Genomic DNA, 13,538 nt, shown 5'->3' on the forward strand with positions numbered 1-13,538 from the left:
GGAAATGACAAGGTTAAGAGACAGCTGAGGAGCAGAATATACAGGACAACATAATGAAGACTGCAAGGAAAGGGGACTGCACCAGAAGTAAAGGTGACAGGTGGGAAAACAAGAACAACTGGGCAATGTCTGGCAGATGTATAAAGAATTAAGACAAAAGAAGGATAGACTCTTAAATATTGAGCCTAGTACATTCTATTTATGCTCCTTCATTTTATTATAATTTTCCTGGCAGATAATTTACACTGTATATTTGGGGGAAAGGAGGAGTTCCTTCTAAATACCAAGCTTACATCACCACAGGAGGCCACCCTGAGTTCTGCAGCTTAACAACCATTGAGACTGCTGAAATTTTATATATATATTTACAAGTTCCCAGAGTACCCATAGACCATCCAGCAGACAGGGAGCTTATCAACTATTTAGAGAAGTGTCCTTGGAAAAAACCCATATTTTTTCCAAATTGAGAATTACATGTAATGCTGCTGAAGAATGAGGCCATATTTCTAGCGGTATGGTATTTGTTTATGCAAAATATAGTGATATTTGTATCCAAGAAGCATTTCTGGAAGGACAGGGAGAGAAGTTGGAGCAAATGTTCTAAGTAAAAATGGAAGATTTCCAAACTGGACCACCGGGGGAGCTGTTCACTGAAGCAGTATTATGGGCTGCCAGAAGGTAGCTCTGAGAGGTAGGACAGGGCAGGAAGGGAAAGGGAAAGGAGAAAACAATAGGGTGTGTGACACTTGGGGACCCATGGCACTGTGAGCTGTTAAATGGGTCATGTCATCCCAACTAAGGGATATTCGGGTTTTATTGGATAAACTGTTCAACAAAGACAGAAAAATAAAGCAATCTGAAATAAGTAAGTAAATAAATAAAATCAAGGCTCAACCCTGGCCAAAACAAAAGCCCTATTCAAGGAACAGAAGCAGCATGAAGGAGAAAAGAAAAAGTTATCATAAGCTGTTAATTCACTTAGGCTGGAATAAAACTCTGGTTTATTACAGAATGTTCTCAGGAGTATTTTCTTGCTCGCTACTTCTTCTCCATCCCCTAAGAAACTCCATTCCCTGAAGTAATTCAGAAAACTGGCAAGCTGAGAATAGAGTATTAAATGGTACCAAACAATTAAAAAAAAAGAAAAAAGAAAAAAGCACAGATATAGGAGACCTCAGAATTGGATTCTGGGAAACATTTTTATCAGCCTAAACCAAAAAAGATGCATCAAGTTTCCCAATCAAATGAGTAGGATTCACAGAGAGGAAAAAAAAAAAGTAGGTACTAATTCAAATCAAAGAAGTTAGTTTATATGATCCCTCCCCCATTTTTTAACAACATCTACTGCTTCATTCTGGAAGCTGCTTTCAGTGAAATCAGCACAATGGCTCACCCAGAGTAAAGCTATAATCTGTGTGAATAAAACTGGGAAGGAAGATTTGACCCTGAAATAAAAATCACCACAAAACTGGGAGGTGGCAGAGTATCTCTTCCTCTGTGCTCAGATGGGCTGCTGCAAGCCAACAGGACAAAACCAGCATCACAAACTTGTAGCAACAGATCTCATCCAGAACACAGCCATGATGGGAGGGTGACATGAAGTTCAACACATGACAGTAATGTCATCTGCTAAGGTATTGTAACTGTAAAACTAGAAAGCACAGCAGCTTCAGTACCTAGTACTCACTGCAGACCTCAAGGTTACTGGGCAACCAGTTCCAAAGTAATTAGATCAGTGTCAAAGCCTCAGGCACTAAACTGAGATCAAGTCACAAAATGGTTATACAGAAAATAACAAAATTAGAGTAAGGATATGAACAAAGGATGAAACAGTATCTAGGAAAAATGTTCACATTCCATCTTCCTACAGCTTTTCAGAACAGGCAGACAAAGGGTGTAGATATTTGTGGTGTTTTCAGGGGAAGAAACCCTCAACACACCAACACAAAGCTATTCAGAAAATCCTTTGTTCCCCTGCAGATATGTAATGGGATATTATTAGTAGATTTTATTAGTGGATTTGACCAAATTTACTTCCCAGAGCACCTTCTTGCAAGCAGTAACAGCAAGACTATGCATATAGTGATAATATTCAGCCTGAAATGAGTCAATATTTGCAAGATCCCAGAGGATGACCCGTCCCTGAGAGGATGAATTCACTTTCTATTACAATTAGAAGAATCATCAATCAGGAAGAAGTCACTTAAGCTGCCTTGTTCAGTGGCATCACTGTTATTCAGCTCGAGCCTGAGCCCACTAGAGTTGTGTAACCATCAAGATGCCCAAGTTTCAGAAACCAAAGGACACGCAACAGTGTTCACTTAACTCTCACACGACATCATTGATAAAGATGGTCCACTCAAGAAAGAATTGCTGCAAGTGGATTGAGAGGACACCATGAAGCTCTTAAAAGAGATGGGATCATTGTTCCATTTAAAAGACATCCAGAAGGCCCGTACTTACTTAACCCGGCAGACAAGAGGAGGCTTCAGTGTGAGATACTGGACCAGGAGCTGGGAAATGAGAACTCTGAAATGTCCTATGCTGTTTCCATGTTGATTGATTCAGAGCAGCCCTGTCACAATATTTGGATTCATTTTTTAAGAGCATGAGAACACCACCGCTGATATTTGAAAGACTACAGTAAAATTAAAATCCAATGAGTGAGACCAGCTTCTTAAGAAAGATAAAATGGGTGAACAAGATTAAAATTGTAAGAATATTAAGTCAAGCCTCAACAACCATTATTATTTAAATGGGAGTGATGAGGAGAGAAATTTTCTGTATGCTTTTCCAATTGCTAAGATTTGTTTAAAATCCTTTAAAAACAGAACTAACAAACAGGTACAAGAAGAAACTTGGCCTCAAACCCACAAAATTACTGAAGATGATAATGAGTGGTTTACCTATACCATTTGTGATTCACTGTAAATGCAACAAGCTATCATTTTGTACTTTAGTGTACTGCTGCAAGGACCATGAGTAGTTTAAATTTTGGCTTAGGGACATTATTGCACCTGCAGCACAAAGACAGAATTGCATGTGCTATCACAAGAGTCTCAAACATTTGCCAAAGTAAGAAATTCACTATCCTCTTGTTTCCACAAAATTATAATTCCTAGTTCAGAAAAGGGCTTTTAGTTAACAGCTTAGAGATGAACTGTATGCTACCCTGTGCTTTTCTGTCTGCAGCAACAGATCGTGTCAGAAACAAAGCCAGACACCATAGAACATCAATGGAAATAACAAAATCTAGGTGTATCAGTGCAAATATTTTTCCAGATACCATATTGAGTATTTCCATCCACTATACACAGACAAATGTTAGGAACTATGGCAGAAGTTGCAATGAGCAGCATATCAGCCCCAGATTAGGAGATGCCCTCCTAGGTCATTTGGCTGTACATTTCCCCAGAACCTTCCTTCAGCTAAGCAGCCCTTAGATGAGCACTGGCATTCAGAAAGGACACTTAGCCTGTGTTTCCAAATGGACATATGCAGAATATAACCTGGTGTGGGGCTGAATATACCTGTGATTGAGGCAGAAATGGTTTATCTTATTTTGAGATTGTATCATGCTTAAACCCAGTGACATGCTATCACTGGGGTAATCAAGAATAACAGCCCCCTTTGCAGATTACCATGACCACCTGCCTGTCTACGTGGAATGATTACTTACATGAGGAACAGGACTGCAAGTACATCAACATATGACAAACTTACATCACTAGAACTGCACAGGCCCACTCAACTAGCAGTTAAGCAGAACTGCTGCTGATCTAGCACAAACTTCCAATACAACGAGAAACCTGAAAATCATCCTCTCAAGGCAGACTCTGCCAAGATACTTTGCCCTGTGTCCTGGTTTTGTTTGGGATAGAGTTTATTTTCTTCCTAGTAGCTGGCATAGTGCTGTGTTTTGGATTTAGTATGAGAATAATGCTGGTAACACACTGATGTTTTAGCTGTTGCTAAGTACTGCTTATGCTAGTCAAGGACTTTTCAGTTTCCCATGCTCTGCCAGATGCACAAGGAGCTGGGAGGGGGCACAGTCAGAAGAGTTGATCCAAACTGACCAAAGGGCTATTCCATACCATGTGACATCATGCTCAGGATATAAACTGGGGGGAGTTGGCCAGGGGGCAGCAATCGCTGCTTGAGGACTGTTTGGGTATCGGTCAGCGGGTGGTGAGCAATTGCATTGTGCACCACTTGTTTTGTATATTCCTTTATCATTACTATTATTATTACTTTCTCTTCCTCTGCTGTCCTATTAAACTGTCTTTATCTCAACCCATGGGTTTTACTTTTTTTTCCCCCAATTCTCTCCCCCATTCCACCGGGGTGGGGGGAGGATGAGCGAGCGGCTGTGTGGTGCTTAGGTTGCCGACTGGGTACACGTATGGTACACACATGTGGCCCTCAGTGAGAAGTCCATCACCAACATTATGAAGCTTCACAGCAGGAATAAAAAAGAAAAAAAAACAACAGCTGAATGTTGTGAGCATTTGTTTTCTGTACAAAGAGTTCAAGAAACATGACAGCTACTGTATGAGACCAATTATTAAAAGACCTGAAGAATAGTTCTGCAAATACTGTGAAGGACAGTAGAAAAAACACACCAAGAAGGAAATCTCATTCAATATGGGAAAACTCAGAGCAGAGCTGTGCAACCCATAAGCAACAGGTCCCAGTGGACATGTCTTAAAGAAAAATCACATCCACCCAATCACATCCTCTACATACTATAGAGAAAGAGTCCTACACATAAGGTATCATCCAAAAGAAAAAGAAAATACAGCTAGAGCAACTCACTGAAATCAGAGTCACACTAGGGAAAAACAGTAGGCTGAGGGAAAAAAATGTTTAAAATAGAGAATAAAGTTAACACACTAACTGGATATAAAATGGGCACCGATAAACATCAACCAGAAATTATACAGAGTATTTTAACCATTAATGGTGTGGTGGTTTGGAATAGCCTGAGAGTAGCATGGGCAAAAAAAATTAACTAAGTTTGAGAGCTAAACCCCTTCATAAATTGTTCAATGACAGAGTACCCTACAAGAGCAACACTGGCACCAGGGAGAAAGGCAGCCCTGTCAAGGCCTAGGGAACCTCAGGTCTTGGAATCCTTTAGAACCTTCTGGAATTTCCATTGCTTTGATGCAATTTTCCAGGCAGCAGTTTTATTGAGATACCAACCTGTGGGGAGACCAAAAGTCAATGTAGAGAAGGTAAGGACAAAGACCTAGGGAGCATGAAAGCGCATGCTCGCAGCTGAATGCAGGCCACTGCATTTGAGATACTGACTAAAATCGGAACAGGGAAGATTTCCTAGGTAATAGCAGGTCTGCCAGGGCAACTGAATCAGTTATCAATGAATAGATTTTGTATATTGAATAGAAATGGACAATTAAAAGCAAATTTTCTTTTAAAGATTACCTGGGTTGGACACATTATTCAGTCCTATGAGAACGCCAGCTAGAGAATTTGTGGTCAAAGGATATTGATGTATTACGTGTTACGGAGAAATATCATCATGACAATGCTGACCATATGGCTTGACGAAGTGTAGCAGATAGCTGGTTGAAAAAAAAAGGTAAACTGAACTTTACAGAGGGAAGCAGGAGACAGGACACAGGAAGAACGAGCAACTCTTCTGCCTGGAGAAACAACTGTGCTCTGTGGAAAGAAGTAGGTCAGATGGTTCAGGCAAGAAGGCTACCCAGAAAAAAAAGAAAGAAAAAAGGTAAGGTAGATCTGCAAACTGAGAAGTCATCCACAATCCTCAGAAACTCTGGAGAAACCCAGTCCAAAGGACATTTTGAGACAAAAGCAAAGTTCAGAAACAAATTCCCTGCTAAAGAAATTTAACAGACTGTCAAGAAAATGTTTCATTTCAGTGTAATTGCTGCTAGAGCTCTCCACATGTCCTTAATGGAATGTTTCTGTCTTACATATTTCTCCCTGCCCTTTAGGTCAGAGCAGCAAAATATGCACAAAATCCTGCACAAGTGGCTGGGCTCCACATTTACTGCATTAGCCTAAAGATCCCATATTTTAAACTATTCATTTTCTTTGAATAAAAAACTATAAATAAATACACAAGAGTACACAAATACATATTCACATACTGGACATATTTGTACAAATATGTGCTCCATTGCATTTATCAAACTTAAGAATCATCCAAATCGTGTTAGTTCCCATACTCTATCCCTTTCTCTAAAAATGGATTTTAAGTGAATGAAAGCAACATTTAAGACTGATGTTTAAACTAACATGCACACCTTTCTAAATTAATTGTAATGCCTCAGTATAACCTAAACTGGCAGCTCACTAAAATTTATCAGAATAAATTTGATCATATAGTATCATTTCTTTAAGCTCACTGCACTATATAAATTGCAATTCCACTTGTTTAGTAAAATCTGGTTGTATATGAGAGCCTGCACTATAAGGGAGTTGCTTATGCTATAATGAAAGTTCTTTAGATGTGAAGCAACACACATAGATTGCTATAAACTTAGTTTTTTGTAGAGGCACACTGTCTGTACAAAAGACATCCTTTTCTCATAGGTAGCTAGTCTCAGTGATCGAAAAGCTTATTTAGAAAAGCTCAGGTATAAAGACCCAGAAATGTTTAATGACCCAGCTTTGGTTTTGGCACAACAAAAGCCATTTGGTGTATTTCATCTTTGTTATTACAAGCATGGTCACTTTTATCTTAAAAGATAATTTTTAATGGCTGATTACTGGTGTTCTCTTGTGACAGAATATTAAATACCAATCAATACTGCTAGTCTGTTTATTTCTGTAGGTTTTGAATACTTGACCTCAAGATGCAAAATAAACCCACTCTATGTGAACAGCAGACTTGAGGCAGATCTTAGGTCTGCCACTGACTTGTATGACCCTTCCTTCACCTCTACAGTTTTGAGTTTACTCACTTATAAAAATGACATAGTGATAATCTGCCTGCCACTGAAGGTACCTAACGTCAGTAACAAAGTTTCAAAGTATGCTGGTATCAAATTAAGAGGTACTACATAAATAATCCAAAATAAGCTCCAGAAAGCAAGCAACCAACCAAAAATATTTCAAGCTTTCTGCTTATCCCAAAGTTTCATATTAATTACAAACTTAAGATATAGAGCTGATGCAAAATCTTTAGAACTGTTACTGTAACGTAAAAAAAGTTATATGCCACCAGTAATACCTGGTTTAGATACCTTACAGTCATTTACCTAATGCTGAACAATTAACATCCATGCAAATGTGTTGCGGTCTGCCCCAGCTTACTTTACTTATCAAGCCTGTCAGACATTAAATTCCATTAGACACGAGTTTCACATCAGCCACAGAAAGTCCATGATTCTGTACATCATTCCACAGAGAAATCTGATTTTTTACTACTTACTGAGCTCTCTTTTTTACCGAGCCAAGGTAAGTCAGGCAAAGAGAAGTATGTGTGTTAAATAAGCATGACTATCAGCCAGGTCTGCCATTAAACAGAGCTCAACATCTAAAATATAAGTAGTTAAAGCTTAAGGAAACTTTTGATGTGGAAAACCAATACAACAAGAAGTACCAATTCTGCGAATGCTGTAACCTCCAGAGCTGTGGCCTTGAGTACATTTTCTCTGCACAGAGCTCTTTCCCTGGAAGGGTTGAATAGAGGAAGAAGCGGTGCTGAATGATTATTCTGTTTGCAAGAAAGAAAATCTGGCTTCCAAATGAACAGCAGCTCAGAGACGCTAGAGCACCAAGAGGTGGACAGTAGGAATTTCCCTCTGTCAATTTAAGCCCAAGACAGAAAAATATGACAACCACAAAAATGCTTTATGAGGGCACTTAAACAAACACTTTGGAAGTCCATGGAGAATAATATGCGGTTTCAAATTTTTGTAGACTTCAGCAAAGTCATTTCTAGGTCTTTAATCTTTTTAATGGACTGGCCATATACATTTTGAAAAAGTTTCAGTCTGCTGGAGAAAGAGACTTGGAAGGAGAATTTTTAGAGCTGCTAAGCATCTACAAGTAGGAAAAAATAGTAATCTTGCATCTTTTATTTGTAAGGCATTCTGCTGTGATGACAATATTTGTTCTTTTCATCAGAGAACAATCTCTCTGCTGAGGTGCAACAGACAAGGTGGAGTTCATAAACTCCGAAATACGAGTGTACGCAGCGCCTAATAAAACACGCTAGGTCTTTTTCAATTGCACGGACCGATGTAAGGACACACAGAAGCAACCCAACTTTTTTAAGTCGGCGTAAGCACAATAAACTGAAATCGTTCCCTTTAAAAGAGCATTCCACAGACTGAAAACACATGATCGTGACACGTGCACAGCGTCAAAGAGAAGCAAGCTCCAGCGTCCTGCTCGAGCGGCCCCGGCAGCACACCTAGTGTAGCCGGCCCGGGGGGATGAGGCTCTCGCCGGGTGCGCAGGGTGACGCTAAATCCCACGCTGGCCAGGCGGGAGGCGCAAACTTCCCTGGGCCTCACGGGGACCCGAGGAGCGCGACGGGCGGCCCACGTGCTCGGCGCGGCGGGGAACGCCCCCTCTCTTTTTTTAATTTCTTTTTTTTTTTTTTTTCTTTTTTTAATTTTTAAAAGTAGGCTGGCCGAGGCGATGTTTGTGATGCCGGACAATTAGGAAAAGCAGCAGGGGGATGCTTGCCAATAAACACCGAGATTTGAGGTTAAGCAGCTGTAAATCTGCATTAATCGTTTCAGGAATTCAGCTATTTACAAAAGCTTTTAAAGAGCAAACAAATAAGGGAGGGGAGGAGAGACAGGAGAGGAGTCGAGCTGTCCTTACCTTCACACTGTTTCCCTTCGCCTTTATAGCCTGGCTTGCAGATGCATTTGTAGGATTTTGGTGTGTTTTGGCAAATTGCATCGATGTGACAGTCATCCGTAGCTTCGGCGCACTCGTCAACATCTGGAAACACAGAACGAACCCCGAGGGGCCAGATAAGAAGGGAGACCCGAGACACAGAAATCCGGCAAGGATAGATACTCCCCTTGAAGAAGCCGCTCGCTGGCCTGCCTTCCGAGCGTCATCCTGGAAACGGGAACATCTAATAACTGAGCAAACCCACGTGTTATTCCCCTTTAGTCATTTATAAGCACTGCTCCACCAAGCTAGAGGGACTCGGTCCCACGTTTCTGCGTTAGGAAGTCATTAGCCGTACTAGAAATTAGCGTCCGCTGTATGTAAGTCTGGCACTGGAGACCCACATCCTTGGTAAAACAAGAGAGCGTTCAAATGATCTGTAAGGGGGAAGCCCATTTGCATGTTCTAGCAAAGAGATCTTAATTTAGAAAGACAGACCCTAGTTTAAATAAACTATGCTGGCGGGGGAACGAGGAAAAGAAATATTTGAACAGCAAAAGCACATTAATCCTTTTTATTAAGAGGCAAAAAAATAAATACATGGAAGAGCATGTGAAACTCGGTAAGCTAGCGCAGAGAAAAGCAACCTGCAATAACACCATCGACATGGACTACAAGTCGTTTAGAAGGAAAAGGTGCCAGCAGCCCGCCCGGGCGGGTGCCCTGCGGGTGAGCCGGACTCTGGAAGGGGGGACCCAGACAGCTTGTTTTCAGGGTAGGAAGCCTTTACAAACATTTCAGTGACGGGCATTACGTTTTTCTCCCCCGGGTTTAAAGAGGATGGGGGAGGGAGGAGGATGAGGGAGAGTCGAGATTTGGTAGTCGTGGGAATGTTAATGAAGTGCACATAGAAGCGGGGAGGAGGGGGGAAACTCCGGCCTCTTCAGCGACGGGGTGTGCTGGTAACGTGGGAACATTTAAAGCCCTGCCTCGCCTCACCTGACCCGCGCTGCCCCCCGCAGCCGGTCCCCGGCCACCCCGTCACCCGCAGCGCCCGACGCCAGGGGCCGGGGAGGCGGGGCCGCCGCCGCCGTCGGAGCCCGGCGCTGCCTCGGGGAGCCCGGCCGGGCCGGGCCGGGCCGCTGCCAGCCGCGGCAACCACGCACCTGGCGGGGATCTCCCCGGCGCTCCGGGCGGGCGGGCGGCACAGCTGGGGCTGCCGGGAGGAGAGCGGCGGCGAGGCAAGCGGCGGAGCGCTCTGCCCCGGGGGGGCGGGTTAGCAGCCGGCTAACAACTCGGCTAACAACTCCCCCACTTCATTTTTAGGGGGTATCGGGGAGAGAGGGGTGCTGCGGAAGGGGAGGGGGGCATCCAGCGGCAGACACGTGCCAATGAGATTAACAGATCCTCAAAAAAGGTGCACTAAAGTGACAACAGTTTTATTGTTAGCCTGAAATCCTAACGCGGGTTGTTCCAGGAGTGCTCGCTCAGCCATCGCCGGTGATAAAACACGGATCCTTCAAAGTCACCGGGGACCGGAGGGGGCCCTTTGGAGAGGGGAGAGGAACCGGCTCCCGCGGCAGGGCAGGCAGCGGAGAGCTCCTCCGAGGGGTGCAGAGCGGGACGGCCCCGCGGGGCACCCCCGGGCTCCGAGGGAGAGACCCGCCTGCACTCGGTATTGGTGGTGGCTTTTTTTTTTTTTTTTTTTTAAAGAAAGGGGGGAACGGTTTCCCCTTCCCAAACGCAGCGCGTTCTGTTTTCTGGAGAAACGCAGGGCTGCTGTAATCTCTTTCCTTCTTCCTCGTCCATTCGTTTAACCGCTGAGCCGGTTCAGATCTAGCTACGAGTTACGTGAATTAGCTTAGGGGGTCCGAGGGTGTTCCCCAGACCAGACACGGATCCAGTCAAGCACAAAAATAAAAGAAGGTAGGTTTGGGTTTGGTGGTTTGTTTTGGCTTTTGGTTTTTTTGGTTTTTTTTTTTTTTTTTTAAATGCTTTGGTTCATACTTTTGACTCATTAAACCGGCACCCATCTCCCATCAAGATCAGCAAAAGTGACAGCCGGACTCTTTATAATGCCGTCAAAAATTCAAACTGCACTGAGCCAAGGGGGACATTTCACAGCAACCAGAGGATGCCTGGGAGTCAGGCGTGAATGCCAATGAGTCAAATGAAAGGGCAAAACCAAATATGAGCCCCCGCTCTGCTCCACATCTCACATCGCATTTCTTGGACTTTAAGAAGTTCTACGCTGACTTTGTTCATTTTGTTGCATTTAAACTCTTGTATCTGAGGAAAAGGGATTTTTTCCGCCCCCCCCCCCCCCCACTTCACCTTAAAGGATTTCTTCTAGCACAACTTCAGAGACTGCATACACATCTTTAAGAAATTACTTTGGGCTTACAACATTCCTAGGCAGATGGGGGTTTTGGTTGTTTTTTTTTTTCTTTTCTTAAAACACCGGAGCAAAGGCTTACTACCATTACTGCTATTAAACAGATACGAGCGCGGCTGTTAAGAAACGGCAGGTCTTTGGGTTAATGCGCAGACAGGGAAAACCTGTGAAGATAGAACAGCCAACGCTTCCCCTGCGGAGTCTCTAGGGTTCAGCACAGATTTATCTCGTAGGCACTTAAGGAAAGTAACTTTTTCTTCCCAGTCTCTCCCTCCAGACGTCCCTTGGCTCCGGCAGTGTCAAACACGCGAGAAAACACCTCCCCGCCACAACTTCCAACACCCCCGGCACTACTAGCAGCAAGCAGTGACCTCCCCCTCAACACCTTACGCCAGGGAGAGGAGAGCGGACAAACAGGGTCCCCCCGGGGCCACGGCTCCGCGCCGCCCGAGCCTGGGGAAGGCGGCACGGCGGCGGAGCCCCTTCTTACCTGCGCCCCCGCTGCCTCCCGCCAACCTGCCGGCCCAGGCGAGAGCGAAAAGCAAACAGCAGCGCCGCGAAAAGCAAACAGTGCCCATGATAATGATGCGATCCCCGGCCCCCGGTGCCTGTCTGCGATAAGGGACGCGCTCGGGGCCGGCCGCGCGGAGCCGCCGGCGCTGACGCCCTGACAGCGCCCCGCTGATTCGCCGGGGCTCCCGCGGCGGGGGCGGTGCCGGCTGCCGGGGCGGGCCGGGGCGGGCCGGGCCGCCCCCGCCCGCCCCCACCGCCCCGGGGGCTGCCCCTGAGCCTCGCCGCCGCCGCCGCCGCCGCCGCTGCCGGGGGTGGGGGGTGGTCGGCCGGCCGGCCGGCGAGGCGGTTGAACTCTTCCCCGCCCCGGGAGGTGTCTGTTGGTCAGGCGTGTGGTGCTTATCGGCGGGATGCCCGCGCCCCTGCCGGCTACCGCTCGCCTCCCCCCACAGGTAGGAAGCCCGCAGAGAGCCCTTGGGGCCGTTACCGGGCTTCGTCCTCGGGCGTCCCCGGCTGCGCGGGCCCTGCGCTTTGTTCCCCTCAGGGGCTGGGGGCGCGCGGGCGGACCGTTAGCGCCCCCCTCGGGAGGGCGCCCCCCCGCGGCTGGGAGCGGCTCGGGGGGGAGGGGGGCGCGCAGCCCCCTGCCCCTCGCAGGGAACCGCGAGGAAATGGCTCCCCCCGAGCTGCCGGCTGCGGAGGCAGACAGCCCGGCGGACCCGGCCGCCCATCTCCTTGACAACCGCTGAGGGGGATTTTTTCCCCCTTCCTGGGCTCAGACGAAAAGAAAACTTTTTCTTTGTGTCCCCCCCGCCTTCCTCTGAGCCTCGCCTTAACTCCTAGCGCTGCCTTTCCCGCTTGCCTCGGCTCATTACCGCCCGCTGGGTTTCTCCAGCGTTTTGAGGGCTTTGCTGCAGAGGCGCTTGCCCCCCCCCCCCCCCAGCCGGCCGCCGCGGCCGGCCCTCCCCTCGCCCTGCTCTCCCCTCGCCCTGCTCCTCCAAGCCCCGCTGCGCTTGGCAGCCGCGGCTCCGCAGGTGACCCCTGCGGCCCCGGCCCCGGCCCCGGCCCGGCCCGGCCCGGGTGAGACGCTCTCCCCAAAATCATCAGGGAAGCTGCAACTGCCCCTGCTGCAGACATGTGTTTACGGGTGTCATCGTCACCACCACCCTGAAGGTGAAAATCCTTCGGTTTTAACCCCGAACATGAGAAATTTGCCCCCTCGGAGACAAGTTTCGTGACCCTGAAGTCTTCCAGACTGTTTTTCAAGGACTGAAATAGCTGGCAGACATAGAACATCCCTTGTTATGACTTTGCACCCCTATTCGCTTTACACCTTGTTTCTTTCATAGACCCCCACCTACTGAAATGCTTTGCTACTTTAGGTTCTAAGTCCTCCTAATTCCTCCGCGAGGCTGTCCGTTGTATGCGACATCCACTTGTCATTCAGATAAAAAATACACCCCGCCATAGCCTTAGATGCCTCCTTTTGTCAAGTTCCTCCCAAACGTACGCATGTTTCAGTACGCTTGCCCAGAGAGTAGCACTATTAAATATCTTTAAGCCTGAAGAGATGGGAAGGAAATGTCAGAAAAGTTGCTCAGCCCAGTTGCTTGGTTAGTAAAAGTACACGCCGCTATCTTTTTCCTTCATAAAACCAAATAACTAGTGCACAGTGCAAAAGCTGTTTGCTTTCTGAATGTTTACACCTCTGCTTTGGGCATTCCCATCCTTAATCCTTTAGGGGTGGGGCAGGGGTATTATTATTTTAATTCCAGTCCCTTATTTTTGT

At 46.1% G+C, this 13,538-nt stretch overlaps 1 protein-coding gene across 1 annotated transcript in view; it reads right to left on the minus strand.

Annotated features, from left to right (window-relative positions):
* The window catches only part of SCUBE1 (signal peptide, CUB domain and EGF like domain containing 1), a 216,222-nt gene extending 204,402 nt beyond the window's left edge, over window positions 1-11,820 (minus strand). Inside the window, exons 1-2 of the mRNA XM_075709672.1 lie at window positions 11,733-11,820; window positions 8,830-8,952 (exon numbers count right to left, since the gene is read on the minus strand). Coding sequence (XP_075565787.1) covers window positions 8,830-8,952; window positions 11,733-11,820 — 211 coding nt within the window. The remainder of the gene's footprint in view (window positions 1-8,829; window positions 8,953-11,732) is intronic.
* Window positions 11,821-13,538: the final 1,718 nt, after the last annotated feature.

Source organism: Pelecanus crispus, chromosome 1 (assembly GCF_030463565.1).
Source record: "Pelecanus crispus isolate bPelCri1 chromosome 1, bPelCri1.pri, whole genome shotgun sequence".
NCBI lineage: Eukaryota > Metazoa > Chordata > Aves > Pelecaniformes > Pelecanidae > Pelecanus > Pelecanus crispus.